At 41.5% G+C, this 16,855-nt stretch overlaps 2 protein-coding genes across 5 annotated transcripts in view; both read right to left on the bottom strand.

Moving 5' to 3' along the window:
* Positions 1 to 442: 442 nt before the first annotated feature.
* Positions 443 to 11,188, bottom strand: JPT2 (Jupiter microtubule associated homolog 2). Its single transcript, XM_005505671.3, has 5 exons — positions 10,946 to 11,188; positions 5,728 to 5,876; positions 5,083 to 5,225; positions 3,531 to 3,576; positions 443 to 2,791 (listed from the first exon to the last, which is right to left on the bottom strand). Exons 1-5 carry the CDS (start codon positions 10,987 to 10,989, stop codon positions 2,607 to 2,609), a joined length of 567 nt encoding a protein of 188 aa, XP_005505728.1. The 5' UTR covers positions 10,990 to 11,188; the 3' UTR covers positions 443 to 2,606.
* A 700-nt stretch (positions 11,189 to 11,888) lies between these two features.
* Positions 11,889 to 16,855, bottom strand: part of CRAMP1 (cramped chromatin regulator homolog 1) — a 40,277-nt gene continuing 35,310 nt past the window's right edge. For all 4 annotated transcript variants that reach the window (XM_065030565.1, XM_065030564.1, XM_065030563.1 and 1 more), the window contains exon 21: positions 11,889 to 16,353. In XM_065030565.1, coding sequence (XP_064886637.1) covers positions 16,189 to 16,353 — 165 coding nt within the window. In that variant the 3' untranslated portion in view covers positions 11,889 to 16,188. The remainder of the gene's footprint in view (positions 16,354 to 16,855) is intronic.

Genomic DNA, 16,855 nt, shown 5'->3' with positions numbered 1-16,855 from the left:
GCAGCCCTCTGGAAGCAGTATGCTCTTTTCAACAATATTCTTCAGCAGAACCTTCCCCTTGCCCAAGGCACAGTGGATTGCAACTCCTAAAATATAAACTGTGAAACCTGGAAGTGGACTTAGTTCAGGCAATTCACACTGAGGTGTTTTGGGGTTTTTTTGCTCATCACACTCCAGAACATGCTCTCAGAAGCCAGAACATTAAACACTTTTACACAGTAGAGCACACGTTTACATGAGATTGTGGGAGGTGGCAGTGAAGGAAAAAAGCTATCACCTTTATGAAGAAACTGGCACAATGTTAAGTTCCTGGTTAGTCAGCATTTTGGCACAAATTTGTGCAATTTTTCCAATTTCAGATAACAAAATTAAACAGTGTTCCTACACTGAACTAGATTAGCAACTAATTTATCAAAGCAGACATTTACAGCACACAATGAAGTAACAAAATACAGAGGTTTATTGACAATTGCATGATTTATCATTTGATTTCCAATCTCCTCTGTCCCAGAGAAATGCTCTTGTCAATCTTACTTGATGAGTTGAAAACACAGTTTAGATTCCAAAGAAAGAAATGCAAGAAAATGAATATAGTTTAACTAATTTAAGGTCTAGTTGGAAATTGCTGTTTTTTTAAGAGACAGGCACTGTAGCCAATGCACATCAAGTACTAAAAGATGCCAAGTCTAAGCTCAGTATTACAGACAGGATCGATTACACAAGACCCTTCAATGCAGAAAGCAGCCTCTGGTTGGCTTTTCCACATGGCAGCCTCTTTAAAACTCTGACAAGGTCTGAAACAAGGAATTGAAACTTAAAGATGTGTCTGACACTCAGCCAGAGGCTAAACAGCTGCTAGGAAATCCATGTTTGGAAGTAACATAAATCCATTACAGGGTTATAGTCAGAATATTTTCCTAGGAGGGCAAACAAAAGGGAGCTCCAAATGTATCTGAAAGGTACCAAGGCATTGAAATCCCAACTTTCCATGGCTATTTCTACCCTTAGTACTGCCCCATATATTTAACTCTTTGAAAAGGCAACTAAGTTTTCATACAGTCATCCACCACTTCTGAGGTCAACCAAACCGAGCAGTCTCATAAGCACTACAGTCACAGAGTGTTTTAGCACCTGGCCCAGAGACAGTCCCCTTCAAATAGTGGCAGTTCCCAGGGAACCTGGGCTAGAACAGCAGTGGATGTACACAGATAAGGCCACTTGTTCTTTGGTGTACCTGAACAACTCCTGTTTCGATATATGAAATTTAAAAAGTCGCTACTAAATACATTGAACTGTAAGCACCTCATGTTAACACATTCATATATCAAAGCTCTGGATATGATCAGAAAATTCATTCAGAGAACAAATGTTTGTGCAAAACATGCACATCTTCCAAACATGATTTAAGATAGCCAGCACAACTAAAAGGTTTGTATTGCTGAAGTCTTTGATTCTCCAACTAGGATAGTCTACAGCGTGTCTCAAAACAACTACAGCTGTGGTTTGGGAAGAATCCACATAGTTCTCCCAACCTTATCAACAAAAATTTGACGCAATCAAAGGCAAATGTAAGGCTGACCAAAGACAAAGGAATTCACTAACAGAGTCAGCACAGACAAACAAAACAATGCGCTGTGGTTTCCACAGGGTACAAAGTGAAAACCTGTGCAGAGGCTAAGGCATTTCTGTATAGGTTGGGTTGGGCACCTCAGTATATTCTCCATGGTAATTGTACACTTTAAGTTGCTTCTGTTCAAAGAGTACCATAAAGCTACTGTTTGCACCCACAACTTTACCAGAAAGTGTGCAAGCACTCAGCCAGGATACCTGAAATGAAAGTCTTCTAGAAGCACCTACAGTAAACAGGATGTTGGACTGATATTATTACTTGTCATAGATTACTGAAGGCATCAGAAAGGCCTGAATACTCTGAGGAGGGGGAGACCACAATATTATTAGCATGTGATGCTTTATGAGTATAAAAGAAACTTTCAGCATGATTTGTCCTTGTATCAGCAGTCATGTGCTGCAAAGCAAGCAAGGAGAAAAAGAGAACCAAAGACTGAATGCACTCAGCACCATGGCAGCACTACTTGTTCCAGTGGAACGTATTTACATCCAAGTGACTGCAAGTCAACTCACTGTGAAGCTGCATCCTGTTGCCTAGAGGAGAGCACAGCCTACGGGCTGTGCTGCCTTCCAAATCCTTTAGCGCTGCCCTCTAGGTCCATACCCTCTCAGAGTTTTTACATGTTGACTGTATGGATAAGCCTGCCTCCACAAGAGTGTCCTGAGCCACTAGCTAGCCAAGAACCTAACAGTCTGACGAACTCACCACAAAGTAGCACTGATCTCTCACAAAGTTACACCGATGTCCCCCTCTGCCACCCACCCAGGCAGCCCAATACTTGCATCTCCCAAGGGGCACCTTTTCCCTCCCCAGCCCTCCCTCCCCAAATGATCAGGTTATCCTTCCTACACACTTTAGCATAACACTCATCCACCTGCCTAAGAATCTATCCACAAACAATAGTCTATAAACTGACCTTGCAACCACAGCCAAGAGTTTCTGTGCAGACTCCATTAGCGAAAGGGAACAGATGACCCTAATAGAATGCAATACTGGATTTACCCCCTGGTGGATTGAGAACTTTGTTGTGTGAGCGTGGCCTTGGCCCTAATCGGGGCTCATGATTGTCTATCTTGGGTTCTGGCTCCTTGCATCGCTCTTCTTTGCCCAGATCTTTTTTCTCGCCTCCGTCTTCCAGCTGTGGTTTGATATTTTCTGTAGCTGGATAAAAGCAAAAGGGATTAGATCAGCTTGCTGTTCTGTAGTGCACAAAGTGCCTCATCTTCTGTAGACTGCATTATTTCCCATGTCTCCAAACCATAGCACATTAAAACTTCCCTGTATCTGTCCATTTTTCCTGAAGGAAACAGGTGCTGAGGAAAAATTTCTCTCTTTGCAACCATTCTCCTCTTCCTTCAGCAATATTTCTATAGGATATATAGGCTAAGCAATACACCTTCAGAATTATTTTGGCAGTTGCAGGCAGTTAAAAGATGCAACATACCAAGGAATCCCTTCATCCTGAGCTTGAATGCGGTGTTCCCGTTATTTTTTAACAATAACTAGCTGAGCAATAATATATTTTGTCAATCAGCTACTTGTTATTTATAACTATAGAAAGCCAAGTTTACACACTTGAAGGAGATGGCAAGGGAGGAAGAAGCAATCTGACAGGATGCATTTCTATCTATAAAGATTCCCTATATATCTATTTACACACATATGGTATCAAGCAAAGTATATACACACATGCAGAGTATCGAGACTCATGCCTGTGGTGCTCTCCTCAATAAGAGGAAAAGAACCATTTCCCTGAGACAAGGGATTAAATTTCTGACTAACAGAAGGAAAACTTCTCAGTTATATTATCCTAAGCGCCAGCCTTAGTCTTACGTTTTCGAGAGAAAGTATAAGAATCTATTCCTCAAAGAGAACAGAGGAAGGAATTTCTCTTGCTGACCTTCCAGCTTCTTTGGTGTTTCATCCTCTTTCAAGACAATGTGATCCTGCAAAGAAACCAAAGTCTATCTTAGTATATTACTGTTCTCAAACAGTAACTCTGTCACAAAGTGTTTCAGAAAGTTTTGCTTTGTTTCTGATCTAAGTGTTTATCATGGTAAAAGCCAACAGTTGCAGACACTGCATGCAACCCTTCATGCCCTCCACCACTCCATAACCCCAAAAGCAGTGTTAGAAGGGAACTCCTGTTATGTCAAGGTGCACATCTCAGACAATTAACTGAAACACAGATGAAGATGCTACATTAGTTCACCAGAGGCTTAAAACATAGTCTATGATAAACAGTTCACTACAAAGACGTAGAATTACCATTTTTGACAAGTACCCACTACCAGAAGTTGGTTTTCATAACTGGAACACAAGTAGCCCTTGAGCACCCTATTCATATTCTGCAATGACGCTCCTCAGTGAGTACCCACAGTGACCCCAACAGTCAGGTAATTAACAAAACTTTTTAAGACCCTTTTCCCAACAATCCCAATCGATTGTCAGAAATACACAGTACTTTAGAAAAGCTTGCATGTTTTTACCACCCATGAAATTCAATTTGCAGTAATTTTGGAAAATATGCCATCTCCTTTCCATCCCAGTATTTCCCACAATTCCAGTGCTCTAATTAAAGACATAAGAATTTCCAAAGTGTTGCCCTCCGTTTTGTCAAGAATACACAGGAATTAATATGTTACATTTTTTAAAAAGAAACTAAAACCAATCAGAGACCAGCCCAATAAATGGGCACAGAGGAACAAAACAAAGTCCTTTCCTACACCAATAGCACTCCTCCTGACAACACCTCGCTCCCAGTCTTTTTTCTCTCCTCCTTTCTTATGACCCAAATCCCCCAAAATATACTCTGGAGTCTGCATAAAAAGTTAGGCAAAAGCACACTACCAGAACCTCCAACTTTAAGCAAGGGGGGAAAGGAGAAAAAAAGTTAAATTGGAGTAATCTTATCTTCCTAAGGTTCCAGGAAAACTTAAGCCTAACCTCCTGCTGAAGTGCCTTCATGTTGAATGTAGATATATATACTTAGGAGAGGTGAAGGGCACAGCCAGGCCACATGAAGATTTATGACTGTAGCTCATTTGTGTTCACTGACTTTCCAGAGTTGGTATCAAGATAACCTCTGCCAAATTGCAGAACAAAGATAAATATCTTGTGCCTCACTAGCTTAAATGCCTCTCGGCTGTGTGCCAAGAACTCCAGCTGTACCTCACTTACAAGGAAGACCACAGGCTTTGAAAGCATTTTTTCCTTTTTCCTGATTAAATAATTTTACTGCAAACTACAGAGAATGCTGAGATCTTATATACCAAAGATAACAAGCTATCAAAACCAGGCTTTGGGAATAGCTGTCTAATTTGAAGTTACCCTATGCATAATTCAGGTCTGTCATCTTAAAAAGAATAAGAGGTGTTGCATTGTGACAAGACTGCGAGACAACTCACTGAGCTGCTCGCTTCTTGGTCTGACAGCAAAAGAAGTACAAATACCTTTGGCTTGTTTGGGTGTGCTCGCACAACACTGGTAGGTACAGGAGACCCAAAGATATCACTTGTCTTCCCACCAGGTGGATTCATGCGTGGACGAGGCTGAGCAGAACTAGAATCCTCAAAAATACCACTTTCTTTTCCCCCTGCAAGACAGTTGTTAGATTTTTTTTTTTTCCTAGATGACTTAGTTTTACCACACTGTATTAAAAAAATAATAATAATTAAAACATAATTCAAAGACTTTTAGAACTCTACTGCCTAGAGACTTACTTTTGCTTGCCTGAAATTACTCATTGAAATCCTTTGTTAGAAGAATTCACTAGAGGGTCTCAGATTCACAGCTGTACTCACTGCAGCTAACTAATGACACAGCTCTAGAACAGAAGCATTTTCTTTTCATCATTTCTTAGGCTTCACCTTGGAAAGAATTAGGCTTGGATGATGTGCTAAAAAGTATGTGAACGTGTAGATCACTGAAATATTCATATGTTCAGAAGTCTGAATAAATTTATTTTTCAAGCCCACTCAATTAGTATAAAATACAACACAGACAGTTCACAGTGTTCCACTTCAGGAATATGAAAGCAGTTCTGTGCTGCTGCGAATTCGGAGCCCAGTTGTGCCGAAGGAGGTGGCTGCACTTACCTGGAGGGTTTGTTCTTTTTGGAATGTTTTGAGGTTCTTCTGATGCTCCAAAGATATTGGATGCCATCCGGTGCGGCCTGCTTGAAGAAGAAACTTCTTCTGTACTCCCAAAGAGATTACTAGAACCTCCTCCTGGGGGCTTCAATACCCTATATTTCCAAACAAGAGAAGCAACAGACAAAAGTTTGTTTGAAATTTACAGTATTCAACATATTTGAAGTCTCCTTCCCATTCTCCCTTGTATGTTATGAACAACAATTCTAATTTGATCTCCAGGTAATTCTACTATGTCCACAAAGTATCTACTTTTTAAGAGCTGTTCTGATAAAATATTTTCAAGTTCACCACAAATATTGCCAACCTGCTGGCCAATCAACTTGATCATTTTGTTATCTACGATTACTTGGAATGCTCATAACAGTTCCACCAGAACAAATGGCCACACTGTGATGTTACAGAAGCAACAGGAGATTAAGACATACGACTCTGGTTAATATTTTAAAAGTAATCGCTACAGAATCAGACTTTCTGCTAAACTGCATGTATCCACTTTGCATCTGTGATAAAAACCAAACTCATTGACTTTTAAATAAAAGCATGCTTTTCATAAGTACTAAAAAAATAGCTAGTTTCAACTATCAGTTATCATATCAGCTTCTGTAGAGTTTAGAACGGAAAGGTGGAATGCCAAGAAGCCAAATTTTTAGTGGTCATGATGCAAATCCATTAAGACCAAAACTCTGCAGCAGTGGTATATCAAATAGCTGGAGGTTACAACAGAAACGGATGGACTTCCTGAAAACCTACCAGAAGTCATGCTTGTCCTTGAATAATAAGTCCACAGTTAGTAACTATGTCTTGTTCAACTGAATTGAGGTCCTGTCCTGAAAAGTAAGTAAACCACTATGTGGGAGTAGAATTGGTGGAACTAATTGGAAAATTAACAGTAGAAGCATGGAAGAGTGATGAATACCTAGCTATCAAAAATAATCTTTACAGTTACATCTACTTGACTGGTTACCTACAATCTTAGCAGCTGAGCAGAAGTAGTAGCTGAATTATACCCCTTCTAATCTGAATACTTGATCTGAGACCTAAACTAACCTTTTATAGAGAAAGAACAGTTATAAATTGCAAGATCTTTATCCCATTCTCCCTGAACAGAATTCAAAGGTCAGTGAATTAATAGAGCACATCCCCTCCATAGATCTGTGACAGAAGCAAGCTATTTCAGGTTAGATATCTGCCAAGTATAAAAAGAGGTTCCTCTCAGAGCCAAGATCTACTCTGATTTAACTCTACACTTAATTTCATAAAACCAGAGACATTTGACTACCCTGTCAGAAAAATGAGCTTTGTCAGCACTTCAGATCTCAGGATTCAGGAAATCATTCTATTCTCTTTGAGAGGAAGGAGAAAAAAGTGCCTCTTTTAGTCTGAAGTAGTTTATATAGTTAGAACCAGCTTCAGAGAGACTGTATGCCTCACAATTTAAATATTTTCTGACTTTACCCACTCTTTTCAGCTATTTATTAAATGCATTTAGTCTTTCTTGAGTTCTAAGTGTACTATCAGAGAGATTAAAAGGAAAATAAACATAGTTAATACAGATGGAGTCTCTTAAACTAGAGATTCACTCCCCTTACCATATTGTTTTCTTAACACATGGCTACAAGCGTAGGAGGGAATAACAAAATAACAACAGTCAGACTTTTTTGGTTAAAGAAAAACATCCAGTCATAAGAATCACATTACTTCTGATTCCTGCAACTGGATTTAAGATCCATTGCAGAAAAAAATTCTGGAGAAATTCCATTTTAAGGTTAAAGGTCTCGATTATTCAGTTAAACTTAACTAAGCATCAGAAGAAATCCAACACTGATTAATCTTATACTGTCTTCCAATTTTCAGCTCAGTATACACACTAGGAAAACCCTGCTGTCGCAATAAATGAGGCAGAGGCATCACTTGAGGTGCTTACCAGGCACTTGGAAATCAGCATAACGGTGACCTCTTGTGCCAGCACCACCCAAAAGAATGTCTTGACTCTACATACACAAAGTGCATTTGCCCTCTAAATTTCAGAAACTTCTAATTGCTAGGACTCTTCCAAGCATTCCATAAGCTGACAAGCGACTGCAACACCAGATCCATAACATCCTAATTAATGCAAAGTCAGATAACTAAGTCATTCACAGGAATTACCAAAAATAATATTGAAGTACAGCAACAAGGTCTTCCAGCTAATGATAGCAAAGGGGACAGGATTTAGCACTCCATTGCTTCAGCCAAAACCTGGGGAAAACACAGACCTATTTTCTTGCTGTACAGCCCCTAGAGCATTGCTGACCTCCTTGCACTCCTGAGTCACGCTGCTCTAGATTGGGGTGAGATGTGCTGGTCTCCCACACCAAAGGAGAAGATAAGATTTAGCCTGTGAATCCTACCAAAGGAAAAGAGCATGCTAAACTCGATAAACCAGTGTGAGCTGCTTCAACAGAGTGAAAGCAAATTCAACATATACTTTATAGTAATTTTAGTTTATACTTTATAGTAATTTTAGTTTATATTGGTATCATGCCAGCTCACATAAAGAGATATTTTTGTGTCTTATGGCCAGATAAGTTAAGTCTTCTTTCTTCCTCTGGGAGAAGGGGAGTGAAGGAAGGTGTTGCTTTATTCTTGTAAATAGTAATGAAAAAAAACCCCTTTGTTTACCATGCAATCTAAATATACCTCTTTCTTCTCCCCCTCCTCTCCAGTAGACTAGAAGTCTGTCAGTTCCCTAGAACAGCTAAATTAAGAACCCTACCCGATAAGTTTAAAAGCCTCTACTAATTGCTTTGTTCTCTTCTGGTAGGCTTGAGGAATTTTAATTAGTTCTTGTGGTCTTTTTTTCCTACATTCTAACAAACTTCAATTTAAATGCCCTCTCCTCCTTAAACCTTTCAGCCAGCCTATGGAAGAGGTGCAAAGACTTACCCACTACTTCAAGACACTAGATATATAATTTTTATTTTTTTTTTTAATTCTGCCTGAAAGTTGAAACACTGAAGTCCTACCAGTTTTCAGAAAGTTCTAATCAAGCAGGTAAAGCAGGAGTGGTGCAGTACCTGTAAGAGACCATCACTAAGGGAACCAGCAGAAAGCAGGTGTCATGAGGTGCTAAAGCAAAGATCAGAACCCTACTGAGTGTGCTCCTGCTGTTGGATCAATACCAATTCATGGCTCATTAAACAGCTCACTCATCTTAAAAACAAACAATGAGCTTCGTTAAGTCAGTTATGCTCTTGATCTGAAATCCCTGCAATATTCTACAATACCACTGATGGGGGAAACATGTGTAGTATATTTCCAAGAGGGCTATGTTTAAATTTTCAGCTCTGTACAGTAGTTGTGAAACTGCTCCTGTATCAGATGAATTGAGGACATAGAAAAGCAATTAATTTTTAGTGTGTGTACAAATAGTAGAATGGTAGAACTCTGTCCTGTTTGGCTTTCAGAGCAACAGCAGCTTGTAAGACACACAATTCCTTGTTTTATTTTGCAAAACTTCCTTTAAAATACAAAGCATCATTATTAAGGTTTAACAAAATAGAACTAGGCAGTTAACCTGATTCAGCAAACTAGTTGTTCACTATACAGCATAAACATTAACAGGATCACTAGAGAGACATCTCACTGGACAACTATTTAAGTGAAAGCTTCCATTTAAAATACTTTTAGCACCATTTACTTCTAACTGTGTTACAAAGTTCTCAAAATGCAAAGCATTTGTTTATAATTTCCTCGCAAAGATTTTCACATTAGGAAGAGTTTTTGTTTTCCCACTTCCACAGATGGTGGTGGTTGTTGCTGGGATTTTGAATTAGACTTGGTTTTAATTAGAGAAACTTCTGCACATCAAGAACCACAAAAGGATTTGCATTATCATCAAACAAGGTTTTGTTTAAGGAATGAATAGAATAAGCTCCGAAAAAAAAATAGAGTCCTTAAACCAAGTACTTTTTGCTTTTGAGGGCACAGGCCATGTGTCAACTGTCACCATCTTGGAGACGACTCTGTAAAATCCAATAATGTAACATATTGCAGTGCTGCAGTGGGTATGCTTGCTGTGCCGGCTCTGTTTGTATAGTTGTGTATTGCTATAGTTTGTCCTCAGGTATGATGAAAACACTCTGCCACGGTGCCAGAGAACAAGCTGTAACAAGACCACTTGTGCTTGCTGTTAACTAAAAAGTTATGATGGCCTGCATTCCAGACCCTGTCCAGAAACCCAGTTTATGAGTTAGACATGGTTTCAAAATCACCGTGAGAACGGAAGCTTCTCAGAGACTACACTAAGGGCAGAGGATCTTCAGAAGTCTTAAAACCAGGTCATAGCTTAGAGTGATTGGAATAAAAGGCAAACTTAAAGCACCCTTCCACAATTTTGAAACACTTCCCTTCTTCCCCTTCGAGCACATGATTACCTTGCAGATGGACTAATCGCTCCAGCTCCAGGTTATGATGATATATGAGCTCGTCCAACTATAACAGTATATTTCAGCTCCACAAGCCGAAAACAAGCTAACATCTGCTTATGCAGGCGTTTGTGCTGGACCCTCTCAAAGCTTCACAGGGTGTCACCAGGTCCTCCTCCCTCCTTGTGAAGCTACAAACCGGAAAGCAGGAGGTCCCCCCAGCGCCAGGCCCTTCTTCCCACACGGGAATCTCCTCAGGATCCGGACCCCTCTCCAGCTCTGCAACCCCCGGCAGGAGCTCAGGCCCCTCCGGGCGGGCCGGTGCCAAGTGCCGAGCGACGCGGCCCCACGGGCACCGGCCCTGCTCGTTCTCTCTCCGCAGGTACCGCCGGGAGCGCAACGCTGCGTCCCGCCCGCCCGCGGCGGCGTCACCCCCAGCCCCGGGAGAAGGAAACGGAGGCGCGGCGAGGTGACCGGGCAGGAGCGAGCGCCGCCGCCCTGCGCTGCCCCCGTGCCCCGGCGGCTCACGGATGGATGGGGAGCGGCGCTCCCGCCTACCGCGGCCGAAAAAGCCCCTCAGTAGCGGCCCGCTCCCCTCAGCCGGAGCCCCCATCTGCTTCCCGCCCCCAGCGCCGCGCCTCAGCCGGCGCCTCTCCCGAGCCGCAAACAAAGCCCCACAGCGGGTTCCGCGCTACCGCACGGCTCTTCCCGCCTCCCTCTTCGCCCCGCACCGCCAATCCACGCCGCTACAGCACCTGGAGCTGGGTTTGGCCGAGTCGGCCTCGGGGCCCTGGAACATGGTGGCAGACGACGGGCTGAGCTACACAGCCCCGCGCACAACGGCTCCTCCTCGGCTCTCTGGACCGCAGGTAGCGCCGGCCGGCCCGCCCTGCCCTACCGTTGGTTGACCCACCTGCCCATCATGCCTAGCAGCCTATCGCATGCAGCCCGCCCTCTGCACATCCCGCCTGTCCCGTGAGCCTCGCAGAGGGAGGCTTGACAAGACCCGTGACGTCATTCATCCTGGCCGCCTTCCATTGGTGAAGCCGAACGTCCGTCAGAAGGAACGGCGGAACCATTGGCTGAGAGGCGCAGCAGGGCAAGGGGCGGGAGGGTATTTAAAGGACCACGTAGGGCAGGAGGGGCGCGGTGCCCGCAGCGGGTCTTGCCCGGTTTTTCTGGGTTGTATAAAACACGATGGCCTGAACGCAGCCTCTACCATCTAAAGCCCTGCTTGTGAAGGAAAAATGCTAGAGGAAAAAATAAAACCCAAGATAAACTTTTTTTTTTTGGTATCCTTTTGTTTGGTGATTATATTTTTGTGTGTGTGGTGTCTTTATTTTTTCCTTTCTTCACCTTATTACTGGTGAACATGGGCAAAGCCAGGACAGCGCTCTCGTTTGACTCATTTCTGACACTCACAATCAGTGGACACCACTGGCGATGGATGCTGTAAAGCAAAAAACACCCAACTGCCCCAAACCTTCATTCACCACAGTGAAAATAACAAAAATTCTGGGATGGGAGACGTCAATGGAAGTTATGCCACTGATTTAATAGAAACGAGAATTTCACCTTTGAAGGCTTGGCCTTACAGACAAATTTGTATCATCCCCGCACCCCTCAGGCCGTTATTATGTCAATAAAGGTTAGATGGAAAGATCTGATAAGGCATGAATGGCAAGTAACACACTGGACTTAAGTTAGACCAAGTATTAGTATGTATTTATGCACAAGAATAAAAACAGCTTTACAAGTTGAATTGGAAATTTAAACAGAGGAAGTTTAACAGCTTTTGTATATTATATTAAATAACCAAAACACCTTTTTCCAAAATTGGTAGAGAATAAATAATATAATTTACAATATGGTACAAAAAATAATCAGTAAGGACAGGCATTCTGCTTTATACATACACTATATAGGTATATTTATAATCTATAAAACAAATTCACATCTCAAACAAGCCAGAAACCTTAGATGATATGGCTTAACTATTATTAAAAGAAACAGCATTAAATTTTGCTGCCAGAACCATAAGCTCTAAAGCAGTTATCATGTTTCAATAATTAATGATAACTTATTGCCGTAGTGCTTGCCAAGGTTTCACTTAGTTAACATTTACAAATTGCTGTGAAATTAAGAGATTAAAAGGTTTGAAAAGGTTAAAAAAAAGTGCAGTACTTTCCTTATAAATGCATCCGAAGTCTGAGTGTAAAAAACCAAAACGCAACTTAATTGTCACTCTGGGATCTGCAAAGTCAATACATGAGATGTCTTTATGGATGAGGTTTGATCCAAGCCATTTAATTCCATTTAGAAATATGAAGAGGGTTGTCATGAAAAGGCTTAACAATGTCGTATTAAAAACAATTAGTATTCCTATGCTTAATAGATTTAGTGGTAACGGATAACATGAATTGTGTGGGTAATCAGGATGCAACACCCAGCAGAAAACCCAGTTAGCGCACACAGGGGAGATCCAGGTCTCAGGATGTGGTACTTGCTTTTCAGCTGCGCTGTGACAACAAATGCTGAATTTTCTGCCATTCACCTTGAACTACTCAGAACCTCCTTGTTATCTATAATCATTAAACCAACCCAGGGAAAGCCTAGAGCAATTATATTAGAACTGGATGTTGTTAGTGTCCTTTTGTCCAACCACCTCACAGTGTCCCAAGAAAGATTAAGCTAACAAAGTCACCTCTACCTCAACATCAGTCCTGCATGCATCTCACTATAATGTGCTGGAATATTTGCTTAGGATAGGCTGATATTTTAAATGTATATATTTTCTTACTTCTGTTGGTGGAGCTGAAATAATAAATTCTGTGTTTTACAAAAAAATAAATATATATATGTATGGTTATGTGTGTGTATACATATATATACACACACATACATACCCCCAACACTTAAAATCTGGTGGAATCAGAGTGGTGTTTAAATGATCTTTCATATAACAAGGATAATTAATTCTGCATCAATTAAAAATTACCACAATGATCTACGTTCAAGTTTTTCCCTGATGAGACTTACTTGTCCTGAAAGGGCTTTATTATTAAACCGCAGTTTGCAAAGCATTACATTTCTGAAATCAAATTCTGTGTCATAATGACAACTTTCAAGAGGCTGAGGCCAAACATTTCTAACCACAAAATTCTGATTGCTGGACTGAATTCTGTCACTTCCACTTTGTTATTACTTGGTGCTCCAAGTCTACTCACAAAGGTTCAGGATATTAAAGTTTTCTGATCTCCTGGCATCATTAAAGATAGCCACTATGCTGACTTCATTCTGCAATTCCATAATTCCCCTGTGGCAACTGAATGGGCTGGGAAAGGGCTCTGGGTATCAGGTGGCAGAACGTCTTCACAGATCTCGAAGTGCTCTGCCACGTACGTGCGGCAACACCAGCACTTACTCTGGGCAACCCAAGAGTCAAAACCAGTGTCACACGCACAGGTAAAGATGATGAAACGTTTGTCAAGCTACCTAAATACACTGGAGACTATCAGGCTGGTCATTCAGTATTTAGAAGTCTAAGAATGAGAGTTCAGATATTTTTTTTATACAGTACTTGATTAGAGTGTATCACATCTCCTGCATGTCCTGTAAGACACCACAGGAACCCTCTACTTTTGTCCTGCAAGTCCGAAGGATTTCTGGAGGTACACCATATAGGATAATCAGCATTATTAATGTCAGAAGCCAAACCCAAAAGGAAACAATCTGGGAAAGACCAAACCAAAATACAGCTCAACTCCAAGTAAAACTTAGAAGTTTTAGAGGGAGTGACTTGAGATTAATGGGCATCCTCTCCATACCAAGGGTGAATGCTCAGAACGATACACTCCTCAGCATTCATTTTTCTGACACCCTTCAACTTTTTATATTCTGGGTTTACATGATTTCCTGATATTTGCATCAGAATTCTCAAACACGGCTCTATAAGAACAATGAAAGAGAAATCACAATGGCAGGATGTGACATCCCACATGACAAGCAGTCAGCCCACAGTTATGAAATTCTCCATTCTTGTAGTCATGATTCTTTTCTTCCTTGTAACACAGGTTTGCCTCCCTGTTGGGAACATCCAATTGTACTAATGCTGGTTTTACACATCAGCATGGTTCCTATGTCAAAGAGGAGAATGTAGCAACCCAACAGGTGGGGTCATGGAATGTCACCCAAATCTCACCGCTTTTTGAGTAAAATCAGGAAGGCTGCTCTGGGCCACACAAAACATGCATCAGAAAACTCGTTACATTTTCTCTTAATGACAGAGAGCATAAGGCAAACTATATAACGGTTAAAAAAATTAATCTACATAAAGTGGGGTGACGTGACTGGGAAAACAGCAAATCCAATCAGTGCATTGTGAGCAAGGTTACAAGAAGAAACTCCCAGTCAAATAGTAAAAATAGCTAAAGGTAGGTAGAATTACATCCACCAATTATAGTGCAAGTTGGGAAAACGAACCCCTGATAATAGCCTAAGAGATGCAGAAGTTTTGTTTATTTGTTAATAATATAAAGTTGAGGTTTGTACAGGACAAGCCCCTTGGATAAGTTTAGAATTACTTAAAATAGCCAAGGGACATCCTCTTACTGGAGAAGCAGACAAGTGCTTAAAAGAAGGGGCTCAATAAAGGTATTCTCTCTCATGGCCAACAGGAAAGGAAATAGGAAAAGTCTCCTGAGTTATAAAGGTAGAATCATTGGACAACCAGCTGTGGAGAAAGTAACTGTATTCCTTCGAACCCGCTGGTATAAAGATCTGGGTCTTTCAAATATTAGAAAGCTAACATTAAATGCATAGGGATTTAGTAGAGGGAGTACCAGATCCACTAGTGCCTGGGAGTGAATATAATGAAAAAAGGTGTCGAGGTACCACAGAGCACCTGGAATTCACAGAACAATGAGGAAATGAGGAAGGATTAAGCTAGGACTTGACACCTCTTCATGACACAAACCAGATCTCAATGTTAGCGTTAACGTATTATTTGTTTCTGTACATTACGATATTCTTTCCTATTTCCTCTCCCAAGTAAATGCTCAGTTTTTGTGGAGAAAGATGGCAATATATACAGGTTTCCAGCAAAGCCAAGACTAATTATGACAAAGTTTTCATAGTGACTCCAATAAGCTCTTTTGCATTGTTGCCTGACTTAAAAAGCAACCGTTCTTCAGGGAAAGCAAGAAAGTGCTCTCCCTCTCATGGGGTGAACTGTGCAATGTGATGAATAATCTCAAAGGTGAAGCATATGAGTGCAGTCAGGATGATGATGAATGTGACGGGCTTCAAAAATAGAGGAAACTCCCCAAGGATCCATGCAGTCTGGGAGTAAGGTGAAATCAGAGCTCCCCTACAAAACAAGGAAGCAGGTTCGTGCCCCTGCTGGAATGCTCAAACAACAAAACATAGCCAAAGAAACAGAATGGTCTACAAAAATGAAGCATCGTAGAGCCGCAGCGCCTCGGAGGAGAGTGCAAGAAACTCCAGTTTGACTGATTCATAAAAAGAGTGCCAACTAGGACAAGTCAAGATGCAAAATGGTTCCCATACCCACCCCCACCCTTTCTCCTCCACAACTTCAATGTGGATCTCAAATCATCATTTCACTATGCAAAAAATAATCCATGTAGGGGAGCTGTTGGCAATACCCTTCCCCGCTTGAGCTTCTTGCTTAGGCCATTCCAAAGTGCAAGTCCAGAACTGTCTCATAACCCTGCCATCTTATGTCACTGATGCAGGGGACACACCATTTCCTGTAATACTATTCCATGTTTTGTTGTTCCCAGTATATTGCACATTCCAGGACCTGCACGTACTTCTTCAGACCTTTGAAGACAACGCTTCTCTTTTAGAAAGAAGCGCACAGGACAGAGACAACTGAGCTTCAGCTGCTTCTCTACAACCTGCCCTTGCCATGATCCAGTGCTGCAAGCTCCAACTTTAGCTGAACAGTCTACACCAGCCTGCTGGTCTCAGACACTCACTGCGAGAGATCCCCAATTGGGGGACCACCACCTCCTCCATCAAACAGAATTTCCCTGCGGGTTGGCTCAGGTATCGATAGTTCCTGGGCAAGGTCATTAAAACGAGATATGTAATCTATGCTGTTCTCATTCATCATGCAAGCCAGCTGGGAATCCACCACCTAGAAGAGACATGAAAGAAAAAGAGCTACATGTCAGTGGAAATTTCACAGAATCACAGAATTACAGAATTATGTAGGTTGGAAGGGACATGTTGAGATAACTTTGTCCAACCATCCTGCTCAAGTAGGGTCAGCTAGAACAGACTGTCCTACATCTTGTCTGGTCAGGTGTTGAATTACCTCTATGAATGGAGATTCCACGACCTGTTTCAGTGTTTGACCACCCTCACATTAAAAAAAGTTTTCTTGGGTTTAGGTGGAATTTCATGTGTTTCAATTTGTGCCCATTGCTTCTTGTCCTAAGAACAGCCTGGCTCCCTCAGCTTCATTCCCAGCCTCTCCTCATATGAAAGACACGCTTTATTTCACTTTATCTGAGTTAGAGAATAGCTCTTATCTATGGAAGCCTCCAAGAAAAAAACCAAACCAAACAAACCTGTAGTCTCAATGGGCCTTACCTGCCTATCCTTAACTCAGCATTAAGGTGCACCAGTAGATGCAC

Source organism: Columba livia, chromosome 15 (genome assembly GCF_036013475.1).
Source record: "Columba livia isolate bColLiv1 breed racing homer chromosome 15, bColLiv1.pat.W.v2, whole genome shotgun sequence".
Taxonomy (NCBI): domain Eukaryota; kingdom Metazoa; phylum Chordata; class Aves; order Columbiformes; family Columbidae; genus Columba; species Columba livia.
This window is presented reverse-complemented; position numbering and strand designations above follow the sequence as displayed.